Source organism: Tauraco erythrolophus, chromosome 14 (genome assembly GCF_009769465.1).
Source record: "Tauraco erythrolophus isolate bTauEry1 chromosome 14, bTauEry1.pri, whole genome shotgun sequence".
In the NCBI taxonomy this organism is placed as follows: Eukaryota; Metazoa; Chordata; class Aves; order Musophagiformes; family Musophagidae; genus Tauraco; species Tauraco erythrolophus.
In genome coordinates, this window is record NC_141478.1 from 15,124,566 (window position 1) to 15,142,930 (window position 18,365).

At 43.0% G+C, this 18,365-nt stretch overlaps 1 protein-coding gene across 1 annotated transcript in view; it reads right to left on the reverse strand.

Moving 5' to 3' along the window:
• The window catches only part of RFX7 (regulatory factor X7), a 51,972-nt gene that overhangs the window by 21,041 nt on the left and 12,566 nt on the right, over nt 1–18,365 (reverse strand). The window contains 2 exon segments of the mRNA XM_086620268.1: nt 267–349; nt 8,304–8,337. Of these exon segments, the coding sequence (XP_086476394.1) occupies nt 267–349; nt 8,304–8,337 (117 nt within the window).

The following is an 18,365-nucleotide window of genomic DNA, read 5'->3' on the forward strand; positions in this document are numbered from 1 at the left end:
ACACTTAGGCTGCAAAGCACTTTCTCTGATGACTCTTGCATTTTAGGAGGTTTATATTTACAAGATATTCATGCACTAAAGATTCCAAAGTAAAAAAAAAAAACAAACCACACCATCTTCAGGAAAATAAGATTCTTTAATGTTTACTAAAGGCTGCTTCTGCTACCAAACACACCATGTGAATGGTTCCTCAGCAGCTAAGTGCCACAGGAAGTAAACTAAGTTTTCAGTATTAGCCGTTCACATTTACACACTCACACACGTACCTTTTGTCTCCATTGTTGGGACCCGAAGGCAGCTGAAGGTAGAGGTAGAGTTTCTCTAGGTCTGTAAACTTCTCAACTTCTTGCTAGACAACAAAGGTGTTTTGGTTAAAAAATTTAAAAATTCAAAAAAGGTGGAGGGAGGCAGGGGGAGAAAAAGCAAACAACAAGAGTTGAGCTTGACAGCTAAAAAACTGTCATCTGACAGTGTATTCCTAAATAATATAATTTTAAACAAGACAATATTTACTTATGTGAAAGAATGTGACTGTGAGCACCCTGGGACTAGACATGCGATTTTTCTATTTTATTTGCACATCATCACACACTAGAAAGCACTGGTCACCATTAAAAAATTCACATGCAACAAGAGCAGAATCTGGAAAAATGTCAATACACATCACTTCTGTAAGCAGACATGTAACATGAAAACTTTATCTTCTCAGAGCACCTATGAAGCACCTCTGAGATCGCAGCATCAAAAGACAGCTACGCTGTGACAATGCGCGATGTCAGACTTGATCCTGTGATTCACTGTATATTAACAGTTAAGTGTCACAAACTTCGATGAAGACATTTTAAAATCTATCTATACACATATATATATTTTTTGTCCCTCTGGAAATCAGAGTTATTGAACAGGTAGGGAAGAGAAGCCATTCAGTAAACACGAACCTCAGTGACGCTGGACTCCTCCTCCAGAGAATACCTGCTGAGGATCAGGCACAAGGGGGAGTTTTACCTAGTCTATGCAAACAGTGATCACTACATAGCAACTGGCTTTTGGTCATCTGAAACCAGCCACATGGACTTAGAGACACTAGGAAGATCAGTTGTGGTAATGTGCTTAGCAGCAGCATGAATAAAGTCAGGCAGCAAGGAGCAAACGGGTTCTCCTTCAGGAAGATGCTGCAGAAGCAATGCATGAAGCGGCGCACCACCAGTACAGAGTCAGAGACTCACATAACCCCTTTTTAAGTCACAATACAGCTTTTAATTCTCTTTCCATTTACTGGTGTCTTACTGCCAATGTAATCTTTTCCAAAAGGAAGGAAAAAGAAGAGAGCGGGACTGACAGGTAGAGAGACCTGGCTATTTACTTCAGCAATGAGCAGAATAGAGAGCTGGGAAACTAAAAACCTGAACTTCGCTTCAAACCGGGGCTCCCTACGCGCCCCAGTCATGCCCAGATCCACCTCACTTCAGCTGGCACAAATTTAACAGAAGTACTAGAGAGAGGTGAGCTCCCATGTCCCCTCCGCTGGCTTTGCACCCAAGGCACGGGTCCCCTCCCTGACCCCAGACTCTGCAGGGGACCAGCAGGACATGCTGTCCAGGGAAGGGTGCTGGAAGAGCACAGGGGCTTTCTAATCCCCACAATAAAACTGCTCCACAGAACTGGCCCACCAGCGATGCGACAGATGCTCTCAGAGCCAAGAGAAACACTTCCAGCAGCAGCCAGGTAACAGACACTGGATTTGTTGCGTTTATAAGCCGCAGCAAACCACAACATTTGGGTGTGTTTTTTTTTTCCTCTGACAAACTCCTGAAATTTGCTGACACCGATTTCTGCATGGCTCTACAGCAGCTTACACAGTGGTGCTCAGACCACCAAATATCCAGAAAGGTATTTCTTAATGGGTGCATTTTGTCAAATTCTCTCTTATTCCTTTCCTGCGTAAATAACAGCATTTGGACTGGTGGGTTTTCCTTTAACAAACTCACTGGTGAAAAGATTAACATTCTTCAAAGAAAGAGTTTACAGAAAATTAATCATTTATTTATGAAAAGATGGAAATTTAAGAATTGCAAGAAAATTTGCACTTGTTTATTAGCCCTCCTCTTCTTCAAGGAACTTCATTGCTTTTTGTTTTAAATGGCAAATGCCAAAGCAGCACACCCAAGGGCACGGTTCGGGTGAGATTACCTTGCATGGTGAGCACTAATCCATGCAACAAAACCATCCCAGGCAAAACAAAACAAAAAACCCTGATGACTCTGACACTCAGGTGGAAGACAACCTCTCATATCAAAATCTAATGTGCCAGAGTGCAACATAAAGGGCAAGGTTTTAGAAGAAACATTAAACCTTTCATCAAAAAATATTGAAGTAGTCTCAGTGCCCACTGCAGTTGAAGCAACTTCTGCTGTGTCCTGGCAGAAGGAAGAGGCTGTGTAGAAGGGCCCTGCCTGAGGCTCTGCTACACAGGCCCCGTCCATCAAACCTCTTAGTTGAAAAAAAAAAAAAAAAAAAACAAAAACCCCAAAACTCAAAAATTATATACATGTTGAGAAAAAATTCGAAGTGGACTATGTTAGCAGAGCCTTTTCCAAAGGATGCAAGCGAGCCAGCTACTCTCTCATCAGCAAAACTGCATCCCTAGAGCTGAGGCAGCTGAGGATTATGGCTTTCTCACACCCTCAGCAGAAGCAGCTGGACAGTGACATTATCTCACTGTTTTCACTCAAACCCCACTCCTTTCCACGTCTGGCCCCAGGCAGCACTTTCTGAACAACTCTCCCAGCTTCCAGCATGGCTTCGGGGAAGCCCCGGGGAGGCAGGACCTCCTCGAAACAGGAGAGTTAACACGCTGCCAGGAGTCACAGGCAGTTCACAGAGGTAATCCCACCTGGGTGATAATTAGATAAATCTAAGCTTATTAGATGCGACTGAATCTATTTAGAGAAAATCATCTTAAAACTGAAGAAGTGGCAGCAAAGGGACAGAGTGTGACAGTCAGTGCAAGCAGATTCATGTTTTATTTAGATTAAAAATTTGTTAAACATCATATTTTGTTTAGGCTGTTTTCTCTAAACATTTCTAAAACTCTCAAAACTTGGTTTACAACCTCTTCTCCAACCTCAGCTGAGATCCACCAGGTCTCAGTGCTAAAGGTCCAGTGAATTCAGTAATAACTCTGTTACTGCAACTCTTCCAAGTAAAAAACCTTCAAATTTCTTAATGCAATCAGAAAAGAATTTGGGAAAGCTGAAAAACATTTCAGCTGACCTACTGACCAAGAAGAAAAAGATTCAGTCATCTTGAGTTTTTCTTTGTGCTAAGTTGGATACATATGGAAATGAATAAAAAGAGACATGAACACAAAATACACGACAAATTTTCTCCACCACCACTCCCCACATAGGTCAACAGAAAAGAGTCACAGCATCAAAAGGAAGACTGTGATGCTGGCATCATCTTGGACAAATTCCCTTCTGCATAGCCCATTAAAGCCTATGGTGCAGTAGTTTTAAAACCCATATAGAATGTAAAATGTCTGGGGAATCCTTTTCTGCTACCTAAAAGGATCTAAGTAAAATTTTGCTTGAAGTTTCCTGACCTTGACTGACTGGTTCTATCAAATCAGACAAAGACTGTCTAATTCTCCAAAGGCTCTTTATAAACTGTATCTCTTGAAGTTGCATTAGAAAAATGCATAAGCATGCTAAACCGCTTGCATGACTGAGACGTAAAGCCATCACAAAGCACCACCTCTGTTACTCTTGGTCTTCACACGATATTTATCTCCTGTAATGTGAACCACATTAAATACAGGAAGATTCAGAGAAGATGGTTCATACTTATCTTCAGAACCTGGCTTCAATTTAGCCAAAAATATATCAAGTACTCAAAATATTTGAGTGATCTTATGTTCTCAGACAGAAAAACTCAGGACAAAGAATTAGAAATCTCAAGTCACAGCTAAGCAAAGACTTTCAGTAACACAAAGAAGCGGAAATCTCTGGTATTTTTGTTTTGACAGTTACCAAATATAGATAGCTCACTAAAGAAATGCACAATATATGCAGCAAACAAATTAAACCAGAGATTCATTTATATTTGTGTTATCAGTGGCCACACAGATCAGTTACAAATGAATCTGTCCTTTTGCTGTCTAAGACAGACACAGAACAAGGATCTCTTTGGAACAGAAGCAATTTCCTTTTTCATTCTAACAGGCATTTAAATTGAGCAAATAAACAGCTGTGAAATAAACTAGTATGGCCAAAGTGTTGTGTTGTGTTTGTTGTTTTTTTTAAATCAAAGTAGCAGGTTTTGACATCTGGTTCCATTCTGAGGGTCACTAACTAGACACTGAAACTTTCTGCAGCACAAACAGACAAAGATCAGTTCAACACAGAACATGGTTAAGGATTTAATCTGTGTTATAAAAAACATGTTTATTCATGTTCCTGCTTGCACCAGAGAACCTAGAGATTTGAATATGAGTCTCCAGAATCACAGAACATCATTTAAGGTTTCCTGACCTCAGTGGATTGACGTTCTCTATCGCCAGGGGCACTGCTGCATGCTTTTTGCAAGACTACTATTTTAGAGAGCATGGACTCATTCCAATACTTCTTTCCACATTTTGAGTATTTATAGATAACTATACTCTAATTGAAGTAAAAAAGGCTATGTCAATGGCAACGTAACTTGCACCTACTGGCAGATGCGTTCTAAAACTTGTCATACTTCAGCAGAACGAACATCTATTATTTAACAAGCAGACTAAAAATAGCAAAGTAGTCAAGCAATCATCTCCCCACTTTGTGCTCAGAGAAACAAGAAGCACAGGTTAAATAATTTGCTGAAGGTCAGATAGTTTGTTAGAAATATGATCGAGACAGAAAACAGCTAATACTTGAAACAGAACCTAAACAGCTGCTAATAAATACATTTGTATGCTTTATCCGAACAGAAGCAGAAACATATTTCAGGTGCTAAATATTCCAAACAAGCCCTAAAAACACATGGCAGCTTTGTATTGACAGTGTCCAAGCACAGCTGCCAAAGCTTCATAGAGCTTCTGCCTGCCTCCTATAGGGCCAAAAAGAAAAGCGATGAGCTACCACCTTCTCTGCAGCAGGACCAAGGCATATTGCTTCAGCAGATCCTACACCCTGCTGCTGCCCACACTGTAGCTGCTCCAGCCATCAGCCACTTTGGTTTTCACGGCCATTCATCTAGCAATCTCCCACCAGCACTGACCTTTTTTCAGAGGATTCAGGAAAGAAACCTTAATCTCCTTGCTGAGCGATTATATGGAGCACAACATTTTAAAAATCAGGTTCAAGAGTTCACTTACTATGTGGCAACAAATATAACAAGTGAAGTCATAAGAGAATCTACTGCTAGACATGTTTACTACAGTTAAAAAGATGTTATAATGAATTTTTAATGGCTGTTTACACCACAATTCTTGCTAATTATCTTTTTTGGATTGCACAGCGTACAAGGATTTTCTTATGATCTTCCAGAAACTGACAGTATGTCAGGATGTAAGTAGTGGAGTGTAACAAGTAAAAGGCAGTTAGCATTGGTCTCTTGTATGAGTAATTGCAGCCCCAGTACCCTTATACTAGCTGTTTTCCATAGTCCTCTGTTGCTAGCTACCTCCACAACCAAGACTATTGCCATCACCTCTGATTCTTCTTCCTATTTCTCTCTCTCTCGCCATCCCGCGTTCAACCGGGCAGTCTATGTGCTAAAGAGCATTTGCGTGTGGCTCTGTGCACGAACGGCAACAAGAGTAGTCTGATTTTTCTCTACTTGTGGTTTACGGGTTTTGGTTGGTTGATTGTTTTGTTGGTTTTGTTTTTTTTTCTTTTGAGGGGGTGTTTGTTGTTTTTTGTTTAGTTTTGGTTTTGGTTGGTTGAGTTGGGTTTTTGGGTTTGGGTTGTGGGTTTGTTTGGGTTTTTTTAAGATTGCTATCAAACTGATCAAGTCTAAATGCTCTAAGGTATCATCAGCACCTCCCAATATAACCGAAAGCTAGTCCTAAATCTCCTCCTTACAGTAAAAAGGGAGATAACAGACAGACGTTGTCCTTTTATCTTCATGACACTGATTTAAAGGGCCTGAAAAGCATTCTGTCTGAACCAAAACCATAAGAACGTGCACTTAAAGGAGACCTGCCCATAAGCTTGAAGGAGTCGGACTCTCTGCAGGCAGCTGTTACCCCTATCACAGGACCACTGTGACAAACCCACGCACATTGCACCAAAGTGGCAACCTGCTTGTCTACCTTCTGCAGGACAAAACTGGACAGACCTGCAAGGAAGATCCAAACAAGTTATTTAGAGCTACACAGTCATGGCCTTTTACTTTAACATACTTTTAGATTCTGTCTTGCAGCTCACAGCTTTCCAAAAGCATGTAAAAATGCAGAAACCATTTTGCCAGAATTCAGCTTAATTTTTATTTCCTGGAACTATTCTGATCCTGGAATTTTCTTTTTTAAACTACCTGAACGGCATTAGATCTACCATCGCTAACCTAGAGTGGCCTTTCCACTGTTGACTGGACTCCTCTGAACTCATCAGCAGGATAGACAAGGAGGCATCTGGAACAGAAAATTAGACCATCAGGACACTGATGCTCTGTTCCAAGTCAAGCTATGGAGACTGCTTTGTGCCCAAGAGCACTAATCAGAAAAATAGCTTGTCCATCCAATCAATGGATGAGACCTACACAAATGAAGGGGCTCATACCAACTGCTAATCCCTACGTCAGTACCTTAGGTCCGCAAATCTGCAGAATTTAATGCGAGAACAGTCCTAGTGTAATTCCATTTTCTTAAAATGCATTCCAAGAAGTAGATGACTGGTTAACCTCCTACTTGTTTACTCCCTCTCCAATGCTACTTAGGAACACTTACCCCACTTTCCATTTTTCACAACAGAAAAAACTGGGGTTAAAAGAGTTTTACAAGTGCAACTTTGCAATCTGCCCTCTTGCCACTGAAGACTCGCATACAAAAAACCCTAACATCTTAAGACACCTGCTTTGTGTCCATAACTGTCAATGACAAAGAAGGTGGACAAAAATGACATTTTGCATCGCTATTTTAGTTGGATGCATCCAAGAATTTTTAAGCATAGGCAAAATTGGGTCCAAAGTTCATCTGCAATACAACAATACAGCATACTTTAAACCTCTTACCACAATAAATTAAGTTTTAAGGAAACAGAATTGAGTGCCATCTGAATCAGTCTTTCATAATGGGACTTTAAGGAGTATTCTTATTCAGCTCAGCCACACAGCTGAACAGATTCTGTTTGATAGTACCCAGATGGTTGTCTATGCCATCTTTTTATCTTACCCACTGGTACTTCTGGATGAAATGCTGAAGGTAGAAAGTCAGAATAAGCAGTCCCTTCCAGTCCTAAGATTTATGGACTCAGACTTTGATTTAAAGAAACTCACAACCTGTTCACTATTTAAAACAAACAAATAAAACCTCTGAGTTAGTGCCATGTATTTGCTTCCCAAAAATAATCCCTTACGACTGTCTAGATCTTGTTACTTTAATGCCCAAAGGAAGACTATGTTTATAGATTTCAAGGGCTTTATTTCTTCAAAAAAAGCATATATTTCTCTGTCCTAAGTAGCAGAGGAACTAACAGGACCTGTAGTGTTGTACATTTCTGGGAAGCTACCCAAGATGATGTGCAACTTTTGAGGTTAGCAAGATTTAAAAAAACAAACCAAAAACCTGGTAATTATGACATCTGCAAGATTTTCACAGACCAGGACATTAGTCTGCCAGGTTTGGGGCAAATATGCAGTTCAGCATAGTTCCTTTCTTAAAACGCAGTACTGTCCATGAATTACTGTTTGAAGGAAACGACAAAAAAATCATTGTCATTAAAGCCCTAAACAGCAACGGAACTTGAAGGCACAATTAGCTTCTTACATACCCTGATCTGTGCAATACATAATCTTGCATTTAATAAAATCATGATAACAAAAGCAGTAAGTCACCTTTCTGTGCTGTATCTATACTGACAGTTCTACAAGCGGCAACCATAGCCAATTGCTGCTGGCAACAAGAGGTCAACGCTTCCACAGAAAACAAACACAAAATCCACATCATGTATTTTTTTGGCAACAGGAACTAATTTTGATCACGTTTAGTGCTAGTACCTTAAAGCACTGCTAAGGAAAGGCTTCATAAGAGCTGTCAGTCTCCAGAGCCATCTATTTTGGTCTTGCAGCTTATCAAATATTAAAAAGAATTCTGGAGTGGTACTTACCAAAATGCAGTCCACTTTAGATTGTACAGTTTTGCTAGACATGAGGGAAGAAAGAGAGAATAGAAATCTCGAATTAATCTACACAGCAATGATAAAAATATGACACATTAGAATTTCTATCCCTGTACTACGGGCTTCAACTCCTGCTGCGAAATATCCTGCTAGTCTACAGAAGAATACTCACCCAGACTTTTTTTGCAGAGAGTCACCCCAAACTTAACTGTTATTCTAGCTGTTTTGCTCTTTTATATAACTATTTTCAAAAAACAAAATATCATTGCAACTAGGAGCTATTATCCCAAGCTGCAAACCAGCCAGGATGGATGTCACTACTTTTATTGTAAGCTCTTCCACAATTCAGATACATTGTACTTGTTCATCTGTAAACACAATTAACACTCCTCTCTCCCCACTCTTCAGTAAATCCCATCACTTGAAGGCATTTATTTCTAGCTATCCAAAAAGCTGCTACAAAGCAGACAATTGGTATCCCACTGGCAATGTAGGAGTTTTCCACATTAGTCTCACTACCTCCCAGTTGGCTTATTAAGATGACACTGGGTGGGGACTGAATTAAAGTATGCCATAAATGACCTCAGTACATGTGCCAAGGAGTGCAAACAGCATGGAACTTCTTATACTTCATATAAACACACCCATCAGTAGAATTTGTGTTTCTTAAAGGTGCTGTATTTCCCATGCTTCGTCTGACTGCATTAGATGAAGGCATTTTATCATTGCTCTGAAGAGGAGCAGGAGCTTTAACATGCAAAAAACCAATAGTCTTTACTGCTGGACACCTATTGAACAAGCACTAAACAACCATTCTTGGAGTTCAGGGAGTGATTCTTTTCCTAGTAGAATAAAATATAACTCAATCTCCAGTTAACACAACGAAACATGTCATTTACGGTTATTTTAGTTTTGTACAAATGCTACCACACACAAAGAAAGACCAGGTAAAGTATCTGACGCATATACTAAAATCCAAAGTAAGAAACAAGCAAAACAAACAGGTCTAGCGTCTGGTGGTGATAGGAACCAAAGCTACAGAACCAGCATCTACTGCTGTATCAGATGCTCAGAGGCAGGAGCTTGGTCCTCCTGGTTGTTACAACACCTCATTTTGAAACCTGATGGTCTAAAAATCTGTTCTACAGGAGCTGCTAATACTGACATCCCTTCCCATACAAGAACCATGCTATAGTGACAGAAAACAATAAAAAATTTCAACAGGTAAGAATATATAACAAGTCCACCGAAGCAGATACATCAGCAGACATTGATTTCAGCTGACCCTGTGTAGGAGAAGACAATCAGATGGGTGACCACTTGGGAACACCAAGGAGAGAGTAAAACAGAGCTGTTGGGGATTTGTGAGAACAGGGAATGCTAAGGATGGTAAAAGGGGAGCTTTTCCTTGCCTCGGGGAAGATGCTCACATCTATTGTAGCAACTGAAGAAGGTAACCCAAAAGTCATCTCAGTCTTCAAAAAACACCGTCTTACTAGAAAAGTCAAAGGACATGAAGCATGGAAACCTGCTGCTGCTAAGAGTTATCACTGCGTCTGATCCAAAGCTGACCAAGGTGTGCTGACAGAAGCCACGCTGAAACAGATGGCTGCTCTAGCAGCACTTCTTTCACCCTGGACTCCACCTCGCCCCACGGCCTCCTGCCCCTAGCAGGGTCTCACAATCCCTGTGCTGCTACAGATCCACAGCCTCTCCTACGAAGCAGCTCTCATGGCAGCAGGCAACACAGCTCAGGTGTATGCGCCCGTTTTTGTAACTAAGCCTCTTCTATGGCTTCGCACGATAGCTTAATGCAGAAAAGGAGCACGGAGGATAAGGGCATGCAGGGTACAGGCAGATCAAACTTAGTCCAAACACAGCCTCTCCTCTACAGACTTGCAGACGATGTTGTGTGCTGGGCTTTTCAGAACACGCTTCAGCCAGCACAGTTTCCCGTCCTGCCAAACTGCGCATAAGCACGCCCATTTGCATTAATATTTTCTCCTTGCAAAGAGAAAGAGGCAAGTTGCCAGGAGGCAGCTGGGCAGGAGATCCCTGGAGCTGTCCTTTTATCTCCAAATATCAGTCTGAGTCAGTAAATGTAAACTCTCAAATTTAGTTCGGGCTCTTCCAGTTGTGACCTCTGCTCCTACAGCACTGATCAACAGTGTCGAGAAGCTGCAGGAGAAGAGCAGTAATCAGGCCAGCTAATACAGTTTCTCTGTGTTCCCTTTTCGTCAACTGGTGGCACAAAAAGGATAGTCGAGTTCATGTCCTCCAATCTGCAGGCAGATGTTGTGACATTTTAAAAGGCAAAGGTCCTATGGCTTCAGCAGGGATAAGAGTGATGTCTATTTCAACAGCAATTTTTTCTCATCTCCTGCTCCGTGCTCCCTAGTGTCATAGAAGGACATCATTAAAATTCGTTAGTGGTAAACTGAGGCTTCTTTCATCCTACTCAAAGCATAGACTAATAAAGCCCGACTCTATAAAGCCTGTGCCTCAAGACATAAATGCTTGTTATTTACTTTCCGGCGGAGTTGATCCATGCCAAAGGCAGCGGCAACCCTGAGGAACCAGCCCTTTGACTGGGAAGGTGCTGGGACAGCGACCTTCTCATGGACCTGAGCACTGCACAGAAAAACCTCCGTCTGATGATGCTGCAGGACGCATCTCCATTGAATCAGGAGATAAAAGGGCAAGTGACAAAGACGGCAAAGAAACAGCCATCCCAGTTGCAATGTATCTGCCACTTGTTCATTTCACCCCACTTCTTCCTTCACTAACAGGACAGATGTGTTTTGAAAGCTGAAATTTTGTTTACAAATAAATAAGCCTGCTTCTGCCTCTGTCAAATGCATCCCTTACCTGATTACTACTGCGATTACAGTAACTGCAACCAGCAATCCCAAGAGCAAGGCTGAATCAGGCCCTACACAGAGTCATTTCTAACGTTTGGAGACTGCTAGCCACACACTTTGCTACACGTCCACGAACAGCTGCAGGAGAGCAGCAGGAGTGATAGATGTTCTCGCTAATGAAAATAACCATTTGAATCTATTAGGGACCTAAGCCCACTAGAAAACTAAATTTAGAAACTGTACCATAAGACAACAGCCAGCACTGCTCCTCCCAGAGAGCTGCTCCTGGGGGCTCACCGTGACTCACCCCCACCTAGAAGCATAGCTGACGTTTCTCACTTCCATAGCTCTTCATGCTGACGGTCTCCCTGAAGTTAAACTACTTCTCTTACTTGATCTAAAACTTAATTCAGGCTACTTCAAGCAGTTTCATCCAGGACAAGACCGTGCCTTTTCTGATTCTGGGCGTAGCTGTCTCTTCTGAGAGATAACAAAGCAGGCTGGTTTTATAGCTGCCTGGATTTAGCAGCGTGCACCAGATACCGACCCACCACAAGAACCTGGCAGCATAAAACTACATATCAAAACTCGAACAAAAAAAAATTAAAAAAAAAAAAATCAATGACACTATCACAACCAACAATGAAACTTTTGCTTGCTGGATACCACCACGAAAACTGTTTGAAAATTAAGGCATGCTGAGCAACTTGAGAGAGTAGTCCTGTTTCGCTATCCACAGCAATGTTTCTCAAAAATGTCAACTTCGCCCCAAACATCACCAGTCTGGATCAACCTGCTCATCTCTGAAGAACCAGCCACTCAAAAACAAAAGCCCAGCTTCTACTAACTAGTAAAACAGCAGAGAAAAGGGGGCTTTCCCAGCCTGTGGTTTAGAGAAACGTAGCAGGGTGGCTCCCTGCAAAAGCTGCTGTGTTTCATGGACACCTACAGTCCTACATCCTCCCAGTGACCACATGCTGGCTGCTTCGGGTCCGCAGCAAAACACCTTACCGGAAAGCCTCCAGCTCATTTTAACAGCCTCAGCTTTTGACTTAACCTTCAGGCCCAAGACCTTTGAGAGAATCTCAAAGGTAACTTTTGAAGGCTGAAGCCACGTTGACAAACTCCTGAAAGTACCTTGGGGAGGATGAGGAGGGGTGAAATCAGACTAAAGCATTTCCTCAAACCACTCTTCTATCTTATGCCAAAGCATGCACGTCTGCTTTCCCTGACCTATTTACGTATTTCTACTCAAAACAGCCTCATTTAACAGCCCCGACTTGGCATGGGCAGAATGAGGAGTGTGTTCTCTCCCCAGGTGTGCAGCTGGGTTTACTTTGCACTGAGGGAGAGACAGAGAAGAACAAGCAGGCGGAGAAGGCAAGGAGATGTAATTTTTTTTGAAGTGGCATAAAAACAGATGCTGCCAACCTTGCTCTAATTAAGCAATACTTTACGGAATCGGTAGCTGAACTACGCGGAGCAATACGGGACTATCATATTACCAGAGGTGGCAGAATTCAGTTGCTCTGAGCACACTGAGTATTTCCTTAGCAGCGCAAATAGTAGAAGCCATATAACCACAAGCCTTATGCCTGTGAGACCAGAATGAGGAAGGCGGTTGGGAGGGGTAAAAGAAAGCCCTCGAACTTCTTAGCTACTGCCCAGTTAACTCCAAGCCTTCTCAAAGTCTGCATGCCACTGAAATTAACTCTATTTGCTCAGATCATTTGCTCCCTATGAAAGCCAGCAGCATAACAAACACTGGGGAGCACACACACGTGCACGGGGTACACACTCTTCAAGCACTCGCCCACTGAAGCACAACTCTGACACACTGAGCAGAGAAGGACGCTGGCGAAGCAGCTCCCGGTTGTGTCCCTGGCAGGAGTGGGACAGCAGCACCTCCAGGACACTGCGGTTCTGCGCGGGCAGGGGACCTCCTGGCCCCAAAAGGCACACAGGACGCGGCTCTCATCATTCAGGCGCTAGCAGTGGACTGAATCCTTCAGATGGAGGAAGATGTCAGTAACAGCAACAAGTCCAGTTCAGCAAAATTTGGAAGACAAGCGGAGTCACAATTTATCGTGCAAAACATCGTCACGGTTTGACTACACGGTCAAACCCAGGAAGACTAGTGTGATTTTTTCATTGTGAGTTTCATACCATCAGTGAAGTTGCCACAGATACCCTGTATCTCCTTCGGCCCAGGACTGCAAATATTTGCATAAACCGAACACCATCCCAAAACCAGCCTCTGTAGCTGAGTTTCACGCACTTGGTACATTTTGGGCAGCCTAGGGAAAGCGTTATTTCTGCCAAACCCTAATGCAATTTATGAAAACGAACCACTTTCCATCACTACTAATAGCTGTGCCATACATCACAGAGAAAGGATACAACTCCTGACCCGACGGCAAGGGTTCCCCAGCTTCCAGTACTCATGCATTATGTTACAGTATTACCCAATAATATACAGGACATAGTAAGAAAAGTTGCAACTAGAAAGGAAAACCCCAGTGTATATAGTCACTTATCATCAGCACCGTTAACTAGTTACCAATCTCAGTTGGTAAACAACCTACCCCCTCAGACAATTCTTGAAAGGCTGCTTCCATGGGGAGCAATACCACAGAAGCAGCGCTTGCCAGGCCTGCGCCTCCCAGGCACAGGAGGTATTTGAGCGTTGGGAGCACCTAGGAGCTCTTTTTCCTGTGCAGGGTCCTGCTGCCTCTTTGCCTCTTGCAAAAACCCAGTTAGCTCCCGAAGAAAGCAAGTTAGACTCCGCTACTGAACATCAACAGCAACAGTTCAGGCAAAGTCATCTTCCTGAAAGCCACATTAGAGAGGGTCATTATTGAACTGACCACACATCCTTTCGGAAAGATTTGGTATCTCTTCCACAACTCTGACGACATCAAGCGACATTTTAAAAAGTATCTATTTACCCTGCATGCTGTGAGGAAGCACTCAATAAAAGGATTACCACCCCTATTACAGTAAGTGGTACTATCAGAAAGGTACTATTATCACATCCTCGCCACGACAAGCACTGCGTCCCAGCGGTGCCTGCAAGATTCAGCCCTTAATTCCTAATCTTACTGAATTAATGCTTTTCTTTCTTAGACTAACAGCTCTAAATATATCTTTATATAACCTTCCATTCAGAAGCACAAAGAAATGTTAAACTGGAGCCAAGGATCATCTAAGGAGAAAATTATGAAACAGCCGCCTATGCGTGCTGCTACTCAATTAACATCTTAACATATGCCATGTTACATTGTCTGGCTTGGCTCACGTTGATAAAGAAGTAAAATGGCTGTAAAAGCATTTCAATTAAATATTTAGAACGCAGAGCTGCAAAAAGCTGAAACACAGTTTGAATTAGTGAAATGATGACTACACATACTGCTCAGCTAATGGAGTAAGAGCTTTTGCTAGCACAGGTTATGGAGAAAGGAAAGCACGCCCAAGCCAGGCAGGTCCGCAGGGCAACCCGGGCACCGCAGGGCATAGGCTCCCCTCCCAGCCACAGGGGTGCAGAAGCCCAGGATTGGGGGCTTCTGATGCCATCTCAGGGGTCTCTCCCTGCTGCGCTCCTGTTCCCTGGGGATAGCTCAGGCACATGCCCTCCAGACAAGGCACCCAAACCCAGTACAGACCCAAGCAAACAGAAGCAAAACACTTAACACAAGACAAATTAAATCTTCCAGTATTCAAATGCAGATGTATATTCTTACTCCAGATAAAAGCTACAGGGACTGTAATTGCATCTCGGAAGCATATGAAGTATTGTTGTTTCCCTACAATATAAAAAGAGCCACAGAGTTGTGTCCACTGGAAATGCTGAAAAGTGTCCAACTCTCAGGCCTCAAAAAGTAAACAAAGCAAGGATACAACAATTTGTAAATATTGTCTCGGCTTGAAGGCAGACTCCTCCTAGGTCCGAGTCAAACCACTCTTCTCAGCAAAATAAGGAAGCAACAAACACCAAAAGCCAATAAAACAGTGCAACGAGGGCGAGCTGCAACCGTTTCATCTTCCCTGTAACCTAATCTACCTCCTTCCACTCGCCGAAGAGAGTAAGTCAGACCGGTTTGCCATCAGACACAAGCAGGAGTGATGCTGCATCACAGTGCTGAAAAAAGTAGCAGTTCAGCATGCCATGGCATTTGAAGTTAGCGCAGGTTAAAATTGGTCAAACGCATGACTTCAACACTTGTTACTAAATAAATGCAAATAAAATATTTCATATAGGATAAAACCTCAATCCCTTCACCACTTCTGACGCTATGATGATTTTATGAGTATTAAATAATGCCAACTACACAAACAGCTGAACAAAGCAGGAAGATAAGGCTGCTAATGAAACACCCAAGTCTCAAATCTAGCCCATTGTAATGAACTGCCAAGAAATAATTAGCCAGCAGACGTCAGAATACCTACATCTGAAATTTAGGTCTATAAACATCTCTTTTAGCACTCTGAAGAAATCTAGCTGCATTCAACGCTAAAGGCTTGTTCCACAATTCTTAAAATAACTGGTAAGAACCTGCAACAACCACACACTGCCAGGTGCTCTATTCCAGCAACAAGACAGTTGTTTAAGTTCCTGGATTTTTTTTTTTACATTTATTTAAATACACTATTTTGCTACAAGTTACTTTAACAAACTCTTAGAAGAGAGAAAGAAAACGCCTTTACAGAGCTCTCACCCTGTTTTTTTCAGCATTGCTCTTAATTAGAATCAGTGCGTACTGCTATATTCAGGCAGGATTCTCTGTTCCAAGGATGTGATGCCCTCTATACATCATGTGGGAAAATAATATGACTTCAGAGGAGCTGCATCCTATATTTCTTAACAGCAATCTACATGGGGCACTGCAGGGCGCTGTTCTAAGATCAGTCTGCAAGGATCAATTGCCTAGAAAGGCTAAATACAAAAACCAGGGTGATCTCAATAAAGCTACATGAAAAAAGACCGCTCGAGTAGGAACTTAATCTAAAGTCCCACGAAAAGAACGGATGCAGTCACCAGACAGGCAGGTTTGTGGCTAAACGGCAAATCATCCATCACAATGGCTCACATATTTCACAATGAAAACTTCTGGTTTTAAAACTAATTATGAAAAAACAAATCAATCTTTGGTTGCTTCTGAATTCAGTCTACAGACAGTGAAAAGATTTGCTGTGGTATTTTCAGCCACGGTCAGCAGCAGCCTAATCACAACATGATTACTTTAAGGCTAGTTTTTCTAAAGGAGTCTGAACTGGAGATATTATAAAGCGTGATGAGATTTTTCTCAAGCTTTTGTCCCACATGGCTCTAAGAAAGGATGCCTAGTGAAACTAAATGGGTAACACTCCTCAGCAGCACTTAAAAAAAGAAAAAGAAAAAAGGGGGAAAAAATAAAGCACGCCTAGAAAACACACATGCATAAAATCACTTCACTTCCATGCCTGCATAGTCAACAATACGAGGAGGAGGAAGGCAGTGCCTTGCTGCGCATCGCAGCCTGCCACAGGGCACAGACCTGGTCCTCCACTGGCTTTCCCTGGAGAAATGGTGGCTACAGGCAGCTGACAGCAAAGGGAAACAATACTGTCACGAGAAAATAGGAACAGTTCTACACTCTGCTTACGTTTAATACACACTCATAAGTGTACAAATCTGTATAGGGCTACGTTTGTTGTATGTAGTTACACAAAGCTCAGTCAAATCCCATATAAAAGCTTCCAGTGTTAGCAGCTCTACAGCAATGCTCTCCTACCATATGCATTTCCCAATGCTGGTGGTGGTGCAGGTGCCCAGATTTAAGCCTGCTGATAAGAGGCACATTTCTTCTTCACTTTTCATTATTTCCTTCAACATTTCCATGACCCACAGCTATCCTAGCTACTTTCTGTTAACAAACAGGTTTGCTAGTGGTTGCACCTCTCCATTACTCTATTTGTTTGGTACCCAGGGAGGTGTCACCTGGTTAGCAGTGCCATAACCCAGTCCCACCCAAGCTCTTTTGTGGCTTTACCCCAAGTGAGTGCTAATGCGCAGAGTGGACCAGACCCTCTGGCACTGCCAAGCCCAGTGCTCAGCCCCACACGCATCCCACCAAGACAAGCCAGCACCCAGACACCCCACGCAGCCCTCAGCTCTCCAGAACCTGCAGGGCCAGCAGCTGCAGATGTCTCATCATCAGCCTGGAAAGGAGCCCCAGCCTTCAGCCCATGCCACCACCTCAATGCTACCTGAGGCCTGAGACACGCTCGGAAGCGGAGCAGCATTTCAAGGGCTGCAGGGGGGCTGGTCAGCCCTCCACTGACGTTGCACTGGGGAGGTTCAGCTCAATCCACGGGGCTTCCCTGACACACGCCTTGTCCCTCCTCTGTGCCGCAGACATCCGTCTCTCCCCTCCACACTGAACCTCTCACCCATAGGCATCAGCCTGTCTTTCTGCAAACAAATCCAGCTTTTATCCAGTCCCCTCCTCCTGATGCTGCTGCAATATCTTATGACCTCTGCTTCTGTGCCGATCTCTGGACATCTCCTCCTCCTCGTTCCCTTTCCTCTCATGGCTGTCCACCACACAGCTCCTCTGCACCCTTTTCTCCACTTAAGGAGGAACCTGTACCCGAGTGCTGACCTTGGTAACTCCCAGGGAATGCAATCCTTGCAACCTCTTAGGTTTCCCTGTGCTGAGTAATGGTCGAGTATCTACAAGCACTCTCCAAAGCACCTGCCTACTAAAAGGGTCACTTTTTGTGCTAGATGGGCATGGCTTCACTGCCACAGGAAAGGCAACTTCTCTCCCTGACCTGTGCCACGCTGCTCACTGCCACATCCCATAATCCTACTCCGGTCCTTGGCTTTTTTGTACAGGTGAAAATTTAAAAGGTGAACATATGCAGGATGAATACGGCACTGCTGCCTGATGGTGACAGCCATACAACCTTCCATCTCAAAAAATTCCTCCTTCTTGTTGAGCTGCCACAGGTTCTTTCAGGACTACATCCTTCAGCCTTGCACCTGGGGCTTTCCTCACTCACCTCTGCTTACAGGCTTCATCCTACTCCAGGCACAGAAACTGTCTAGTCTGCACAAATAAAAAGCTGCAAGTAGCCAGAAGTCTCTTGCCTACCTCAAAGGTCAGCTCACTGAACACTAAAGCAGTATATAAGTTTTTCACTCTCT